At 39.7% G+C, this 16,222-nt stretch overlaps 1 protein-coding gene across 1 annotated transcript in view; it reads right to left on the minus strand.

Moving 5' to 3' along the window:
- TENM1 (teneurin transmembrane protein 1) overlaps window positions 1–16,222 on the minus strand; it is a 329,411-nt gene that overhangs the window by 96,586 nt on the left and 216,603 nt on the right. Inside the window, exons 12-14 of the mRNA XM_054169769.1 lie at window positions 6,628–6,813; window positions 5,303–5,326; window positions 2,825–2,971 (exon numbers count right to left, since the gene is read on the minus strand). Coding sequence (XP_054025744.1) covers window positions 2,825–2,971; window positions 5,303–5,326; window positions 6,628–6,813 — 357 coding nt within the window. The remainder of the gene's footprint in view (window positions 1–2,824; window positions 2,972–5,302; window positions 5,327–6,627; window positions 6,814–16,222) is intronic.

Genomic DNA, 16,222 nt, shown 5'->3' on the forward strand with positions numbered 1-16,222 from the left:
AAAGTGACCTTGTCTGGTGTTGTCATCAAGGGGAAAGGGTCTCCATACAAGCAAGATGTAGTGCTGGAGTGGTGACTCCCGATTCCTAAGATGAGTCTTAGGGCTTTTATCCCCTGATTTATGTGACTGTGGGCAGGGATATGCCCGAGTGGATTATACTTTCTGGAATGTTTATCATGCGCAGTGTAATGAAGTTTCCCCTTATCTTTCTTTATTCCATCCATAGGTAGGGTTTTCTTTTTTTACTTCTCTGCTGATCTTATGATTGTCTGGATATACAGGGCAGCCAGATGAAACTCACACTTAAACCCCTCAAGCTTCACTGTATCTTACTTTCTCGGGCAACTGAGTAGTGGTTTGAATTGAGACTCGGCACGTCTTATTTGTTGAGGGATTTCAAGGCTCAGCTCAGGTCTCAGTTCTCTGAATGATGCAGCACTCTCTTGTTTGGTCTATGGCTTATGGTCAACTTGGGACTGAAGTATCTACACAACTCCCTGTGGGTCATCTCTGCATAGACAGGGCTTCAAGGCAGTCCACGGCTGGCTTGCTTTTACCACCCCTTGTAAGTTGCCTGCATGCACTAGATATTGCTCATGACTCTGAGCAAGACAATCCATACAGTATGTCAACAAACCCCCAAACACCAGGAATCAGCTTACATTTTATACTGATGCAACACTCCAATGACTTCAGAGGAATTTTTCTAATTTATGCCTATGCCAAATCAGGTCCTATGAACTTCATATATATAAAGAGAAGTAGTTTTAATATATAGATTTAATTTTCTTTTCTTATACAAAATTGATTGAGAAGGAAACTTAATTACATTTAGTCCATCTGTAGTAGTCATATTAATTAAATATTTCTCTCTGCACTTATCTCTAATTGTAATGTCAACAGAGCTGTCCTAGTCCATGTTATGATGCCATTAAAATGGAAAAAGAAAATTACTTTTAAAACCTGCAGTGAAATGATGTTAAGTGTCTGCCTTAAACTGACAAATTCAAGGAGATTTAGAGTTAAAACTGCCAACTCTTTCAATAACTCACTGTTATTGCAGAATATAAAGCACCCAAAACCACAACAGAGGGCAGTTTATACAGAGCCAGTTCATGAAGTGTATCAGAAATGCTTTACATACATTATAGGCTAAGCAGGGTTTTTGTGGACAGATTTAAGAGTGCAGGCAGTGAGTCAGAGCCTCAGACAGCAGGGGAGAGCACCGGACAGATGGGAGAGCACGTGGGGGTCTGTGATGCCAGCTGTGGGACCTTGTGTGAGAGGGATACACACCAGCAAGGAAGAGCAGAGAAAGTAAGCAGAGAGATGGTTTTGAGATGTCTTGGAAATAAAGTGGAAAAGGAAGGATAAGAGAGAAATAAGGCAATTTTGAATGGGTTTCAGAAATAAGAAAACTTTTGCCAAAGGACAGCATGGTCTTAGAGCCCACAGGATACAAAATGAGAAGGTCTCAAAATATATCTGCAAATGAAGAATTGTCATTGAGTCAGAATGTTTCTAATGAGGTCCCACGGTGACCTCAGTTCTTGGCCTAAAATCAAATTTAACTTATTAGTGAGTTAGAAGAAAGTAAAGCTATCATTATACTAAGGTTTGAGACTAAAATGGGGTATGAGATCTCACACAAGACACCGAGATGGTCTGCAAGAGTGACACAACATCTATTTCAATGCATCTCAGTTTACAATCTAAGGAAAAAAAACACAAAACTCTGCCTGGAGGAGAAGCATTCACAGTCTGAATGAGAAAGCTGCACAGCTCCAAGTATGGGGGCAAGCACACTGTAAAGGATGGTAGGAAGGAAAGGAAAGGAAGGCAATAGTCCTTCCTGACTGACCAGTAAATGAATATTCCTAAAATAGATAGAAAAAATAATTATCTCTAAGGATGATGAGTGGGGAATGCTGTAGTTTTTCTCCCACTGTGAGATAAGAGTTTGAATGTTTTTTTCTGAACATAATGCACTAGCTCATGTATTAGAATGAACTCCTGGAAATGAGGCAGAGACTAACTAATGAAAGATCTATGTTTTTTCCCAGCAAACCTAAGGCAGCCTTAGAGTGAGTCAAGATTACGGAGTTCTGAGGTAGAGAGCAATTAATGCCAAATCCTCTGGTTCAACTGGTGGAAAAGAGCTAATGATGATTTCAGCACAGGGTTCTGTTTATGGTACTTCCAAAAATTACTTCTGCACACATTCTGTACCAGCTTATTCAACAATCACTCACTTAAAGGTTCAGATAACTGCAAGGACTGGGCTGTGTCTCAGAGGAAACATTAAGAAAGAGATTAATGTTAAAAAAAGCATCTCTAAATGTATGCTTTATGCTTGCAAATGTATTCATCTATTAATAACATAAGACTAAACTCTGGATGCATTTTGACAGGAACAGAGGTTTTTTTCATTTTGGTATTCACTGGCTGTCTTTTCTGAAATGGATGCCAGACTTCTGAGATAGAGTGGAAAGGACATAGAAGAAATTACTCATTACTTTTTTTTTTCTTTCTTATTTTTGCTTGTCTGATTTTTTTTTTTGGGGGGGGGGGGGAATAAAATAAATCAAGTACTGGGATGATGGGTACAGCACATCCATAATTTCTGCCTTGAACAACATCAAACACAACAGTGTGTTTTCTCACTGCACTGATTCAGATGAAGTTAGTGGAACAACTGCCTTGAGCAAACAGAGAAACATTGACATTCTGCGATAAAAAAGGAAAACATAGACCAAAAGTATAAATTCAAATGACAATCAGGGATGTGACAAATAAACAAAGAGATATGAACTATGTTTCATACCTCCATCATTGTCCAGGTTATCTCCACACACCATTTCCATGACAACGTTGCATCCTGAGCCACTCCAGCCCACTTGACAAACACAGTGCCATCCATTTTGATCAAGAGTGCACCTCCCATTTCCATAACAGAGACCTGGGCAGCCATCTAGAAAAGAAAATGTAAAAAAAAAAAGCCTTATTGAGGAGCTTTCTTTTGTTCTTTTACAGTTACATTCTCTAACATACTTTCATGTAGTTGCTGCCTTCAAATGATCACAGCTCCTTTGTAAACCATTTATATTTTTGGCCAAATACAGAAGAATTCCCATCCTGACCCCTTCATCCACCCACCCAGAAGTCATTTCTCAGAGAGGAATGCGGATTTTTTTGTGTGGAACAGTTTGTGTGCAGGGAAAAAAGCGAGCAAACGTAGAAGATATTTAACAGTCAGCCATGTCTATCTCTTTCTCTACTTAGTGAAAAATGAGTTGTAGATCACAAATAAGGGTATCTACAGAATCAACATTTTTATCAAAGATATGCATGGCAAATATTGTTGAAATGACAGACTGGCATTTGTGGACATAATCATACAACACATTGCAGGGAGTGGAGATGACCTTTTTGTTCTGTCCATAAATCCTCAGCTGACTGAGAAAAAGGCAATTTGATTTATGTTGCAATGCAGCTCTTTCTACAGCAGGCAAATGAGGGAGAATTTTCCTCCCAACGTACAGTTTCACTTCCTTCACATCACAGCCGATTCAAGAATGACAAACACTTGCCCTTTAGTGGCTCTGATTCTAGATCAAAATTGGAACGACTGCAGCATCCTCTGGATTCTATGCTTGTAAACTCTGTACCAATAGTCATTTGAACATTCTCAGCTAGACCTCTTGCCTATAAGAGTGAGAGGAATTGGCTCTTGGATGTGTATACTCATGTCCATCTGCTTGCATAGTTCAGTGCCAGCTCAGACATTTGTCAAATCCTCACCATATCACACATGGAGCCAAAGGACAATGGATAATGCTCAGCAACAAGTTTAACAGCATAAGTGGGATCCCTTTTAAAAGGGCTCCTTTCTTTTTGCCAGCATAGAGGAGCTGACAGTCCTTCTGTACTTGATGGGAAACATCAACACTTGTGTGCCATTAGAGAATTTCATTATTTGTTTTTAGAAGAAGAAAGCAGAGGCTTCAGTCTGCATATATTTGGCAGCACGACGATGCTCCCAAAGGACCTCGACGAAGCTGACCAGAGAGTAAGAGAAGCTGTATGACTGGTCTGCCAGGTTGTGACCTACAGCCCAGCATGCAGCACATTTCGTGGCAATTTACACTAGACACATCATCTCCCTCGTCCTTAGCTTCGGCACAGTCTATCAATCACATCTACAGAAAAGGGATTGGGGAATCTGACCCTCCTGCTCAGAAGAGCTGGAGGTGGGTGGCATCATTTAATCACACTGGAATTCTGGAAAATGCTGCTCTACATTAGCCTGAGGTTGGCAACAACCAGATATACTCTAAAAGCCAATTATTTACCTCTTTTGGGTAGTTGGGGCAGGATGCGAGAGCTCTTCTAGGTAATGGGGATATTTTTCCACTTCAATTTGCTGTCCTGCTGAGTTAATTCATTTCTCACATATGATTATATTTTGCTGCTCTGTGTGGTTATCCTCTAAGATTATAAATGTAATCAAATGAATGCCTGCATGATTTTATTATTATCTAATTCTGAAGAAATAAAATAGTAAATAGAAACTAACCACCCAGGTCTTTCTGGAATATTGGTCAGTTTGATATTTCAGCTAGCAGTGTTTGTGGAAGGGGCAGTGTGCCTCCCTGCTCTGCATGGAACGACTAGGGCTGAGGGACTGCTGTCAAACCCACGGAAGGTACTTGTGCTGACATGAATAAGCAAAACCTGCGGCAAGGCACAGAAATCAAACAAACAGCACCAGGCACAAACCAGCATAAAATTTAACTCTCGCACCCAATGATTTCGAGAGAGCTTATATCACATCTAGCATAGACGGCTTTTAAAGAAAGGTGTGCTTCTCTATCAAGAGAGACCTATTTCAAGCACAAATGATCAAAAAGGCAAAAAAACCAACAAAGACATGTTTTGTTCTCATGGAAGACAGGATCAACACAAAGTTTTTGAGCAAATTTTCAGGTCTGCCATTACTTTGGAATGGTAAATGAGAGCAAAAAACCTATTTGCCTAACATAGCACATCAGTTGGGCACAAAAATCATGCTTACATTGCTACAACCTCGCAAGTGAGTTGAGCACATTAGTTCTTAAAAACTCTTAAAAACTCTGTGTTTCTCTCTGTGTGTATCTAAATATATCTCTATCTCCGTGAACAAATTGCTTATCTACTTCTGCAGTACAGAACCTCAGACAAAACAGGTAACACAAAACACTCCATTCCCCAAACTTTTGTGTCTTTTCACTATTCTTTTGCAATGCTGATATGAAAAACTTACCTCGAACAGCATCTAAGTAGCGAGCTTAAAAAAGAAAAGAACAAAACTGAGATGGATTGAACTCCTGTACCCAAACAAAAATACAGACACCGTTTGCTTATGGCTTGTCACCTTGTGCTTAGATATACAGTGTCTCCCTCCTACTGCAGCCAGATCTGTTCCTGTGATCACAACACGTTGCGTGTGTGATCTCCATTTGGTGACAAGCATGCAAAGGACAGCTTGGGCCATGCTTGGCTGTGCCTACAATGGGAACAGCAGCTCTAATTATCCTTTTAAATATTTTGGTCCTTTTCTGGATTCAACCTACACAAATCTTAATACAATGAGGTTGTTTCTCCTACACAAACCTAATTCTTGATTTAGCAAATCCGATTTAGTAAATTCTAGAGACAGTGAATGAATTATCTTAAAAAGGATCAAGATAAAGATCACTCATTCTATTTTTTTTGTCAAGAAGCAAGCACGAGAGCTTAAACAGTTTACCTCTGGAAATCAGATACCCTGCTATTATAAACAATTCAAATGTTTATGAATAATTGTGCTTTGGGACATTTTAGGGAGAAACACTATTAGACTTTGCAAAAATCGGTTGTATTTCATTAACAATATAATTATTGTGTTTGTATGCTAACGACTTCTAAAAAGATCTGAAAGTTTTACCTTCTCAGGTATGCTGTTAGAAGCCAGCTATAGAAAAACCACCTCTAGTAGTAAGTAAAACATGTAAATCCCCAGAGATGAAGATAAGAGATTTAATGCAAGAATTACTTAAGCTGAATAATAGCTTCATCCCATTACACCTTCTATTTCTTAAATAGTTTTTTTCCCTCCTGACTTGAAGTTTTCATATTAATGCAACACAAGCATGTGTTAGGACTGAAAACATCTTTCTTTCCTGTGTGTGGTTTTTCAGAAAACAAAATATTTATCAGTATTGTTTCCTCTAAACAGCTGCACTGAGTTGCTATTCCGTGGGACAAGTAGGGTGCATCAGGAGCAGGCTGCCCGGGGTGGGGTTGTGGAGTCTCCCTCTCTGAAGATAATCAATATCTGCCTGGATATGGTTCTTGTGTTCTGGTATAGGCGATCTTGCTCTGGCAGGGGCATTGGACTAGATGATCTTTTGAGGTCTCTTCTGCCCCTAACTTCTCTGTGATTCTGTGTGTGATCATCAGTGCAGGGGCACCTTTTTATACCCAGCCTGGTTCTGAGTCTCTGTTTGTCCAAGGTGACTTGAACCAGTCTGATGGCTACAGCAGACCTTTGGGTAACTGGTTAAGATTTTATGCTGTTTTCTTTCTCTAGGTACAAAAGTCCCTTACCAATGGTGCAGTGGTCCCCTTCCCATCCAGGGCTGCACTCACACTTCCCATCCTTGCACTGGCCATGTTCAGCACAGTGAGAGTGGCAGGTACGTTCTTCACAGGTTGGTCCCACCCAACCCTCTTCACACTGGCATATCCCTCTTGAACAGACACCGTGGCTGCCACAGTCCAGCGTACAGAGCTCTGTAGAGGATTACAAAAACACATCATGTGAAACGGCAATTTCCTACTGCAAACAGACGTTGTACAAATGCTAAATTTAATCACTTCTACACTAATATCACTCATCAATTGGATCAAACATGGCATTTCATCACCTTACACAACCTGGCTGCCTCCTTCTTTAGCAATTACTTGCAAGATCATTTTTATCTGTGTGGGGAGGGGACTGCAAAAATGATGATTTTGCAATGGCAAATGGATCTAAACAGACACATACTGACACAAAGTCTCTAATATTCGACTGATTTCAGGTAAGGCCTTTAACAACAGCATGCCACAGCTTTTCCCAGGACCCACCAGCTCAGTTCTGAAACCTTTTATAAACTCAAATACTGCAAGTGAGATGAACTAAAAAGGATAAAATAGCATTAAATACACACAGGCAAAAGTCTGAGATATACAGACTTTTGTAGTGATGACAAGATGGCCTTCATTTACAGTAAGAAAAGCCACCAGAAAGGTAACAATGAGAAAAAAGAAGAGCAAGCAGCCCACCCTGATGGTAGAATGCAACATTATATGACTTACAGGCAACACACATCTGCTTGGTTCTAAAATGGATTTTAAAGATTAAAACTTTTTTTCTGTCTTCATTTTCAGGAATCAACTGCTAAGAAACCAGAAACGCTGTTCTGGGAAGAAGGGAGCACTTCTTTTGTTGCACGCAGAACAATTTCTCTACCTGGGCATTGCAGAACACCACTTATCATGAAGTGGAATGAAAGTCCTGAATTGTTGTAATACATCACAATATGCCAATTGCAATTCTACTTCCACTTAGACTGAAGCTGTGCTGTGAAAAGAATGGCTTCCTCATACAAAGGTTCTATGTAGTTTGGATTTATTTAGAATAATTAGTGTCAAGAGATAGAATTTGCTTGTTATTCTGCAATTAACCTGCCACAGAAATGTTTCCTCCTTCTTCCTCTCAGAAAGCAGCTGATAGCACTACAAGTGTAAGCCAAACATGTCTGTGCTGATTTCAAATATCAGGGTTACATATTTACTTGTGGCAAGATTTTTCCCTTGACAGATTTTAAACAATAATAATTTGTGTCTGGGAACTATTGTATGTAAACATTCTTAAAAGCATTTGTAGTGACAAATGCTGTCACTGTATATACCAAGCAAAGTTTTTAAAGTTTCACTTGAACTTCAGTTCCACTCATTTTAAACACAAAGAAGCAGGCAGCACAGACACAGAGCTGCACAGTGCCATGGCTGATGTGCTGGGCTCTGTCTCAGCTTAAGAATTTAGCCTTTACTTTTGTTAATAGACAGGGTGATGGCATAGAGTGCAATCAAAAGAATGGGTGAATGACAAAAACAGCAGAGTATGGTCAAACACAGAATCACTTTCTGAAGCAGAAGGCATGGCAAACAGCCCAAGACAAGGTTCAGTAAAAGCAGCTGTGACATACTGTTCTAAGGATGTGAAAATCAGCTGCATAAAAAAAAAAAAGTAATTAATTTTACTGTTCCAGAGAGATATTGATGTGATACTGGATTACAAGATAAACATATTTATCTGAGGATATTCCTGTGAAAGAGTATTTAAGACAAGGAAAAAGACTGCTCCGCTATAGTCCATGGAAAACCTGTGTCTAGCCTGGGGCATTATCCTTTAGAAAGATTTGATTGCTGCTTGCTGATCATGCATTAATCTAATGCTTGAACTGTCTGTCTGCAGGTACAGGGAAGGACTTTCTCCCCCTTGCTGCATAATTTGGCTTGGCTTTTTTTGTTTGGTTACTTGTTTGTTCCTTGGAAACGTGGGAGAATGCTCAGAGGACTGCAGCAGCGATTTGCCCTTTTATTTCATTAGTACTGAAATTGACCAAATACTTGCTCCTACGATCAGAAGTAAACTGGTCCATCCCATCTGGGCTCACAAAAGAATGACCCGTAGGTCAGACTGGTAGAGAACCACTGGTATTATTTTAACCTACCCTTATAGCTTGGGGCATGGGCTAACTCCTGAGAATTAAATCTAACAAATTACCTATTACTTCAAGGATTTAAGATGCTAGAGGGATACCTTTGATCTCTCCTGATCTCCCTCTACTTCATTATAATTATTACTTTTGGTATTTTACTGTAAGTGGCAAAGATTCTTAAGAGAGTTTTAAGAAATATTCTGCAGTATACTCTATGCTGGGTTAAGTAGACTAGCTATGTTTAAAAGCCTTCTGGACTGAGTGTCTGCTACACAGTTTTTTGCAGCTGTGGGACTGGCTTAGCCCAACTGATGCCAAAACTTCAGGGAATATTGTGGGCATCTGTATACAGATGTGGCAATGAATGTTGGAATGGCTGAAGAGGGGAAATACAGAGATATATGGAGCTTCTGTTTGTGTCAGCAGGTCTCACCACTTCTCTATCTGTAAATGAAGCAGTGAACCAACTATGGAAAACCCTGACCACATTTCCACACATGGCCTGCATGCCTGCCTCACATCTCAGGATTTTGATCATGAGAAACTTATCTTCCAAACAAACCAAAGAAATTGCAGTATGGAGCCAGAGACAATGTAAGCACATCCCTACTACAGGGACAGACATCTTATACATATTTCTGTTTTACAACCTGCCTAATTAAATGGATCTTAAAATGTTTGAAAGTTTTCCATTGTTTTCCCTACATTTCACACAAGGAATGGCATATTTACGCACTATGGAAGATACTAAGTTCAATCAGATTAATGATGTAGAGATACAAGATTTCCTGTTTCATTAAAAATTATCCCAGGACAGTCAATCTTCACTCACAAGGCTCCTTTTTTAAATTCCATTTTCCCACGTAAGATTATATACAGACAAACAACATTTTCCTTTCTTTTTCACCTGTTGGAACACAGCAGCTTCCTCTCTCCCAACCACACCATCTGGCAAAGACAACACAGTGGCAGAAGCTCTAGACTTCAAACTAGCTCTGTGTGACTGGAAATACTAGGTTAGTTCTCTTGTGCCCAGTCACGCAGTTTTCACACCTTGTTTCTGCCAGCAAGTCATGGCACAGTAACCAGACATCAGTTACTTAGTAAAAAAAAGTTACAAGAAAAGTGTGTGTCAAACTTGTCCCAGGAAAGGAATGTCAGAACGATCTCACCTAGCTCTTGCCTTTCCTTCTAGTGATGCATGTCCTCCCCCAGATATTCAGACTAAATCTTCTTTGATGCAAATCACAACCAGTTCTGAAAGCACCAGATGTAATGCAACCTGGTTGCTAAGTTTGGACCGGTTACCCTAGCTCTCCTGCTGCTCAGTTCACTCATCCTTTACAGTCACTGAGGCCAAGGCCAATCTTGAGACTTACATTTGTTTTAGTGATTTAATATGAGGCTTCAGAAATGTTGTTCACTGTAATAATGGATTCTTCTGCATACAAATCCAAGATTCTGCCCAGACTCCTCATGCAAAGCCAAGGAAATCAAGCCTAAGGTCATCCTACTAAGGCTGTGGTAGAACCTGCAGCTTTAATTCACAGCTAACTCAAACAACTAAGACTGGGGAGCAAAAAGGGCAACAAAAGCTCAGCATAATCAATTCAGGTTGCCCCGTTTTCAAATGCAAAACAGTTTCCTAGCTCCTCCTGTAAACAAGTACAGAAGTATAAGCAGAGCAAGGAGGCAGGATATCATTTGTTGTTTGTATCAAGAAACTGGGTTTCCACAGCAGACTAGACAAAATGAGATACTCCAGTGAGTGGACAGTGCCCAAGTGCAACAGAAACAATACAGTAACTTGCAATAGGTAAAAAGCTTTAGTCAATGCTGATAGGGTAAAAAGACAGATATCATGGAGCATCTTCCTCCTTCCTCAGCAACTGGTCCTACAGAGGGTACTCCATGCAGGGCCAACACAGCAGGACAAAGTCTCTGAGCTGTGGGTAGGTGCAGCAGTTATGTCTCCTCCAACTGAAATAACTATTCTGCTCACTCACCTTTCCATCCATCTCCTGGAATGGTGGTTCCTGCTTGGAGTTTAGCATCTGAAATTGTCATGAGCTGATTCAGGTCATCAAACTGGCAGATAATTATCCATTTTATTTTCCTGGGTTAATACCTGACAGCTTGCTGAGATAAATCAGCCCACCAAGGGATCAAAGAAGCAATGCAGACAGGGCAAGGGAGGAGAGGCATACCACAGCCTGAATGGGGACTGTCCTGCTGAGGAGCCACAAGCTGTGACATCATCTGACTGCAAAGGACACGAGCAAGGCAGAGGTGACTTATGTAAGGTAAGAAGGAGGCAGCTGACACCAGGTACAGTTGGGATTAGTTGACTGGGGGATACTACATCACTAGCCTCTAGTTATGCTGTTACATTAGCTGTCAATCATTCTCACAATGTCCAGTGTGACACATACAATTTGTTAGGCCCCTCAGTTGTGTTGGTGTTTAGCCCTGTGGGCTTACATGAAAGCCATCTCTTCTTTCCCACTCCTCTTTATCATTGTGTAGTGGGATACATGCCTGCCCAGCTCACCTGCCTGAGCTCAAGACAGATCTTGTGGAGTGTGGTGGGTTGAAGGCTGGTCTGTGGCTAACAGACCACATCCTCACTAAGTGTAAATTTTCATGGCTTCTGCAAAACCAGCAGTCTCCCTAACTCACAGTAATTCATGGCCCTGTTTCAGGATTTGTACCTGTGCGCTTTGCAATCAAAACAAGCTTCTCTGAGTGTCAGGCTGGAAAGTTAATTTCCTTATTTAAAAACAAGCTCAGCTGTGCAGAGTCACTGCAAGGAATGTGCTAGGTGCTGGCCTCAGCTGACCTCTGCAGTTTCTTAAAGACTTTTGTGAAACACAGCCTCTATCAACTCTAAAATTCAGAGTCCTTAGACTTAAACCAATTAATGAGTAAGAGACTTAAAAAATATTCAACTCAGCCTAGAATTTTTACTGACATGTCCTAAATTCTGAAGGCTCATTAATTTTCTTGGAAGAAGGCAAATGTGAGCTGTGAAGCATTATTTGTACATATTCTTGAAAAGGAGACAAGTATGTTGATCATTCCTGAGCTAATCTAAAAAGCATTAAAAATTCACTCCACACTCTTCATTTTAATTATCTAAGTCAACAATGAGTTCTTTCAAATGTGTTTTATAATAAGTTTCTACTTATGTGATATGAAAAGGGGAAATTAAAGCTAAATATTTTATAATTTGTGATGATAAGGGAAGATTTTAATGTTAATTCGACATGTTTCAGAAATAACTCTCAGCAAATCATGCTATGAATCCAAAACTATGTGTAAACAAAAGTGGCCAAATCTCAGTGAAAACACTTTCATTTCACTTTTCTTCACATTGGGCTGTTCTACAGCCAGTCTAACCCTTAAGTAACATAATAATAATTTCACTATCCATTTTTTAATAAGTGGTTTTCCATAAAGATTAGAAATTAATCTGTCCTGACTTTCACCCAATAAGCTTAACTGCTGGAGGCAGCAAAAAAATCACCTATCTAGGCCTAATAAAGGAAGTTTTTTTTCAATTTAAATATACATTGCATTTAATAAGCTTGCGTGATGGTTTCAACAATGTTTCTGAGCTTTTAAAATTACCTTCCTGCTGTGTCCTGGAGACAACTCTGTTCTAGCTTTCATTTTCAGCAACTAACTTTATTAATATAATTTTTTATGCCACAAAAATGTTCAAAATTTTAACCTCCCCCAAAAAAAACCAAACCAACGACCTAATGGAAAGCTCTCCACACAAGGGAAGGTTACCTGAGAGAGAGAACTATTGAGGTTTTATGCAAGTTTTGTGCATCTGCACTAGAAGAGATGCTATTTTTATGGTGCAGCTCATGTTATTTTCCTAATTTAAACAGACTTTGGCAATCTGGATGTTATAAGTGCATCCAATCTTAGTTTTCCCAACATTGCAGTATGTCAATTAGGTGAGCAGAGTTTTACATGCTTAGCCTACCAAAATTACGCCAACAAACCATCAAACTAGGGGTGGTTTTTCTACAGAAGTAACACAGATGGGCTATGCCAGTATTCAGTGGCACCTGCTCCTTCAAGACCTACCTGGAAATCAATGGGACTTGGAAGTGTCTTTAAAATATTAGTTTTGAAGTCTTTAGCTATCAGCAGAGATAAGGTTCCTGCATGGAACAGGCAGCAAAGGTGCATTCCTGAACACTGACTGCTACATCTCCCTGGCCCTCGCACCACCAAGCAATACTTGATGAGAAAATGTTATAGAACTTTATGTGAAATTTGGTACAATCAAAAATAAGTCACAGTGATATACCATCACCGAATGACTGACAAGTCTGGCAAAAAAGCCCAACCAACAAACCCAAACCAGCCTCTACTGCTCTGTTGTCAGAATACTAAAATAACACACAGTTCTGACATGTATCTGTGTGCATAGCCCACTCTGCCTATTTTAAAGTAGATTTATAGAAAACAGAAGTGCAAAGAACTTACACAATCACCTGTTCTTCCTTGTTTGGCATGAAATCACATCTGGCATCTCTTAAAAGCTCCCAGCAACAGAGAATCTATAACAGAACTAGGTAATCATAGTTGACTCCATTCTGGCTCTGAATGTTAGAGAGGCTCCTAAGATGTTACAACTACATATAGGTTTCCATGTGTTATATGGATGTGGACATTCCTTAAACTCCTTAAATATAATTATTGTCTTTTTAATGTCTTCTATTACTTGGACTTGTATTAAGTACCCCATTTCCCTTGTGATTACATGGCTCATACCCTATTTTGTATTTTTTCTTCAGCAGATCTGTCAGTTTTCCTGTGAAATGAGTAAGTGATTCTGATAGGTAAGTTTTTGGGTGGTTTCATTAGAAACTGAAAAAATAACACATCTGAAATGCCTCTGACTGAAAAAAGGTTCAGTCCTGGTGCTCTTCTTCACATTACAGACTACATCATCTCAGGAGATATTCTATGGGAAGGCAAGGAGGTATGTCCGGAGATCAGGTCATCCTCAGAGAGACAGAGTTGCAGAGAAGTACTATTGAACAGTCCTTGTCTTCAGAACAATGTGGGGCAACCTAAACTTCACACAGTCCTATTATTTGGGGCAATTTAGACACAATTAATTACTGCACAAATGATCAACTCTTTCTAACAAAGGGAAAACTTCTTTATTCTCCCAGAACTGTGTGATTTTAAACCTTTCCACTGTAAGCGTTATGCAGAAAACCTTCCTGATGTTGCCTCACAGATACCTAACTGCCTTTCTTATCTTACCATTGCAGGCCACAACACATAAAACAAAACCACTGGAAGTAAAATGCCATATCCTCACTGTTTGTTACTCAGAATGTTTCATCATCAATCTAGCAACAGTTTTAATTGCTTTCTGGAAATAACCTTACCATCATCTCATTGAACTTATTTCTGATGCATTAAGTACTCTATAAATAGCTCTTCTGACTTCTGGTAGGAAGGCTGCCATTAACACTATTGAGTATCTCCAAATATATGAATGCAATTGTGTTTTTAAAACACCCATGCAATATAGCTTCTGATATTGCTGCACCTATTTGAAAGCATCTTTTCCAAACTGGGGGCCTCAATTTGCTTGAAAATCTGTTTGAGTAGAAAAGTAATCAGTAGGCAGAAGGAAAGGTCTAAAGGGCAAACAGCAGAGGTGGGGGAAATGACAGAGAAACTTTTTCCCTTTCTTAGATCTTTTATCACACTTTTCCTCCAGCTTTATTTTTCATCTGATGAAGACTATTTTCTTCCTGATCCAAATCCAATTTGTATATATATATAAAACCCCTCACCCTTTATCGATTTCGCTCTGGTTCAAAATGGTATTTTTACAGTGCAAAAATTTAATCAATACAGCCTGATGAATCTGGACTGGTAATGGTAAACATCCGAACAGATCTTTCATTCCAGGCAGCCAAAGCTCTGAAAATTGATACAACTGAAAGGATGACTCATTTGCCATTGGGTCTATCTCTGTTTACCCAGCCATAGCACCAGTGTAAAGCAGAGTACAATTATGCTGTGCTTGCCACACGAGGGACTTCAGTTGCAGAACATGTCTCTTTCTTAGAGATGATGCCAGTGGGCAGGTCAGACCAGGCCTTTGTAGGAAATGTTTAAACTAAATGAGCAGAAGGGAGATTAGGCTGACACAAGGCTGAGGAGAACCACACAGTATTCTGACCAGGACACTTTTTAAATTCCCAAGTAACTGTGGAGTTCTGTGTCAAAGTCAGTGCTGTTTTGTAATTTGTCTTCACTGTTTGATTTCAAGTTGTACACGCTGTAAAGCAGTGAGATTACAGTTGCCACTGGAGATTCATGCTCTGACTAACAAGCTCTGAAATCCTTCGCAATACACCAAGAACCACAGAAGTAAATGTCGTGCAACGCTGACCTTTTTCGATATTTTATTTGATCAGGAGCCTAGTAAGAAAGCAGTCCAGAACAATCTATTGTGAGCATTAATGAGTGAGATGAAAGCTGTGAAAGCTCTGCCTTTGTGTTCACTCACAGAGGGGAAAATGCAATCCACAGCTCCTTGGGCTGAAAAGCCAGTTGTGCAGGAGAAATGGGAAACCTGTTGAGTAAGTGACAGACCATGAGAATTGGAAAAGGCACGAGGCCCATGATAATGATGAGACACATGGAGAGTAACCAAATGGCTTTGTAGGAAAAAAGGAAAGAGGCAAAGACATGGCTCAGTAGGTATATTTAATAAAGCTATCTCACAGGTACAGCCTGAACTAACACAGCATCAAAAGAAAATACAGATTTTTGAGATTGCAAAGGTCCACCAGATTGTCTGACTGGATGGGGATATGCCTTTATATAAGCACTACATCTTTTCTGATACACAGAAATACTGCTCTTAACACTGACTAGGGCTCTGCTCAGGGCACAGAAGTTTTCCACAATTATTTAATGAGTAAATTTGATTAGTATCATTCAGTAATGATTTATTTAAGCACTATTTACGAAGAGTAGGAACCATCTTTAATCCACTGGCTTACAGTATGACCTTTGAGCATGGGTCCACTCACAAACATTGCTCCAGAAAGAGCTTACCTCACCCAGTTCACCTGCTTTCTATGTGAGATGTATCTGATTACTTCAATAATGAAGATATATTTCACTTTTCATTTCTCTGAAGTGCTCAGAGCACTGAAAACGTTCATCTGTGTGGCAGCCTCAAAATGGCATAGATGCCATTGCTGCCCAGTTCAGACATAGAGAAGGAAAGGGGATAGTTACTTGCAGAATATACATCAACATGCTAGGACTAGATGCTTTAAAAAGATGTACTTCTATTTTTACAATTTCTTTTTCTTTTGGGGGGAAGGGCCAGACTACATGGATAAACAAAAACAGTGGATCAGTTAAAATAA

This window comes from Dryobates pubescens, chromosome 18 (genome assembly GCF_014839835.1).
Source record: "Dryobates pubescens isolate bDryPub1 chromosome 18, bDryPub1.pri, whole genome shotgun sequence".
Lineage (NCBI taxonomy): Eukaryota > Metazoa > Chordata > Aves > Piciformes > Picidae > Dryobates > Dryobates pubescens.